Source organism: Choloepus didactylus, chromosome X (assembly GCF_015220235.1).
Source record: "Choloepus didactylus isolate mChoDid1 chromosome X, mChoDid1.pri, whole genome shotgun sequence".
Lineage (NCBI taxonomy): Eukaryota > Metazoa > Chordata > Mammalia > Pilosa > Megalonychidae > Choloepus > Choloepus didactylus.
The window spans coordinates 134,970,494-134,972,823 of NC_051334.1; the positions used below are offsets into that span (position 1 = coordinate 134,970,494).

The following is a 2,330-nucleotide window of genomic DNA, read 5'->3' on the forward strand; positions in this document are numbered from 1 at the left end:
AATTTTGGCTGATGGGGAGTCCTCAAGCCAAAGTTGCTTATCAGAGGAGTCCTATATCTCCCAGGAAGGAGCTTGCCTTAATATCCCTCTTGTGCCTAGCTGATGTAAAGCATGGTCTCAGTGACAATGCAGTGATTTCTCAGTGCACGGTGGAGAGTGGTCAGTTATGCACCCTGCAGTTGGAGATTTAGAGGAGCATGGTTATCACTGCCTCACACGATAAACAAAAGTTCTTCTCAGATGAGGTGAGATTTAAGCTGAGACCTTACTGATGAGAATGGGGCAGTCATTGTGAGGATTGGAGATAGTGTTCCCTGGCAAAGGGATCAGCACAAGGCCTTGAGTTAAGAAAGGCATACTCTGACCCAGGATTAGAATGGGAGCCCCTAGAATGCAGAAAAATATAGAATGTGAGGAGGTTGTAGAGGAAGGAGAGAACCAGATCATTCAAAGTTGTTAAAGCAATGTGTTTTAGTTTGGCAGGCTGCTATAACACATATTACACAATCGGTTGGTTTAAACAATAGGAATTTATTAGCTCTCAGTTTCAGAGGCTAGAAGGCTTGCTTCTTCCTGGAGTCAGTAGCATTGTAGTTAGCTAGCAGTACTTGGATTTTTTGGTTTCCCATCACACCAGGATGTCCTCTTCTCTTTTCTTGTGTTCCCAGTGATTCATCATTTCTGGCTCCTCCCTGTACCTTTCTCTAACTATGTCTGAATTTCTTCTGCTTATCGAGGAGTCCAGGAATTCTGCTTAAGGCCCACTCTTATTCATATGGGCCAGTTTATCTAAATCAACATTTTCAAGACAGTATATTTGCAACAGGCTCACAACCACAGGAATGCAGATGTAGACAAAGGATATGTCTAAATTGAGGAAATAGTTGCTTTCAGATGAGTGGCACTCCACCACACCACAGTAAGGAGATTTTTTAAAATTTTTGTTTTGTTTTGTTTTCCACTAACAGCAGAGGGAATCCACAGAAATGCTTTAAGTAGGAGAGGAACTGATGTAATTTACATTTTGCAAGAATTCCTTAGACTACTATGCAGATAACATATTAAAGGGGAGCAAGAATAAGGGCAGGTCTCTGCTCACACTCACTGTGGTGGCACCAGGCACAGCCTTGGCATGCAGAATGATGCCAAGTGAGTTGGTGGACCTGTATGTGCCTTGGAAGTGCTCCGCCAGCCACAGCATCATCCGTGCCAAGAACCATGTGTCCATCCAGGTGAATGTGGTGGAGGTGGACAAGGTCACAGGCATGTTCAACAGTCAGTTTAAAACCTACGCCATCTGTGGGGCCATTCACAGGATGGGTGAGTCAGATGATTCTATTCTCTGACTGTCCAAGGCTGACGGCATCATCTCAAAGAACTTCTGATCAGAGGCATGGATGTGGAATTTTTGTCATAGATAAAGAGTAAAAGCCCCCCCCCAAAAAAAAACCAACCAAACAAACAAAAAACAAAACAAAAAGAACAAGGGCAAGTAGGGAAGTTAGGGGCTATGCAATAGTACAGGCAAATGATAATGGTAGAATAAACTAGGAAGGGAGCAATGGTATTAGAGATAAAATGATTCAAGATGGTTCCTTTCAATATATGAAATAAATTTATTATATTATATAAATTATGCTCTGCTTTGCCTTTTTAACCAACAGTGAATTTTAAGGATATTTCCATGTTGGTTTTATGGATCCATTGCTTTCTCTTTTGAACCAGGATTTAGTATTGCATTGTATGGCTATGCCATAATTTAGTTATTTTTCCATGTTCTGGACATAGAATTTAGGTAAATTCTTTTTTTTTCTCTTTCTCTAACAAGTAATACTATAGCAAATATTCTTATAAGTGCCACATTGTGAGGAAGTGCAAATATTTTTCAGAATAGCTTCAGAAGTAGAATTATTATGCATGTTTTAACTTTTAATAGACATCGACAACTATTCTAAAAGACTGTACTAAGTACACTCCTAATAGTAGTGTATCAGGCATACCTTTGCCTCACATTTTACTAACATGAGGTATTACCAATTTTTAATATATATATATATATTTTAAACTGAGTGGGGGAAATACTTGTTTTCAGATGAGTGGCATTGAGGGAAAGAGAAATCAGTTCTCTTGAATTGAATGTGCATGAGATTACCTCCTGTTTTTTATTGCCATGACCAGGTTAGACAAACCAAACGTTAGTGAACTCATATTACTTCCCCTGTTGTTCATGATCACACTATGAAAGGAGAAGGAGAGGGAGCAGAGTTTGGGATTCAACTGATTCCCTGATTACTAATAGTCTGAGCACCTTTTTATATGATGGTGTTTGT

The 2,330-nt window shown here is 39.6% G+C and overlaps 1 protein-coding gene across 1 annotated transcript; it reads left to right on the forward strand.

Annotated features, from left to right (window-relative positions):
- Positions 1-1,139: 1,139 nt before the first annotated feature.
- Positions 1,140-1,346, forward strand: LOC119523691 (40S ribosomal protein S21-like). Its single transcript, XM_037822503.1, has one exon. It carries the CDS (start codon positions 1,140-1,142, stop codon positions 1,344-1,346), a length of 207 nt encoding a protein of 68 aa, XP_037678431.1.
- The last annotated feature ends 984 nt before the right edge of the window (positions 1,347-2,330 follow it).

Bases quoted from the DNA above. Each gene is read 5' to 3' on its own strand.
- LOC119523691 (XM_037822503.1), top strand. From the start codon at position 1,140: ATGATGCCAAGTGAGTTGGTGGACCTGTATGTGCCTTGGAAGTGCTCC.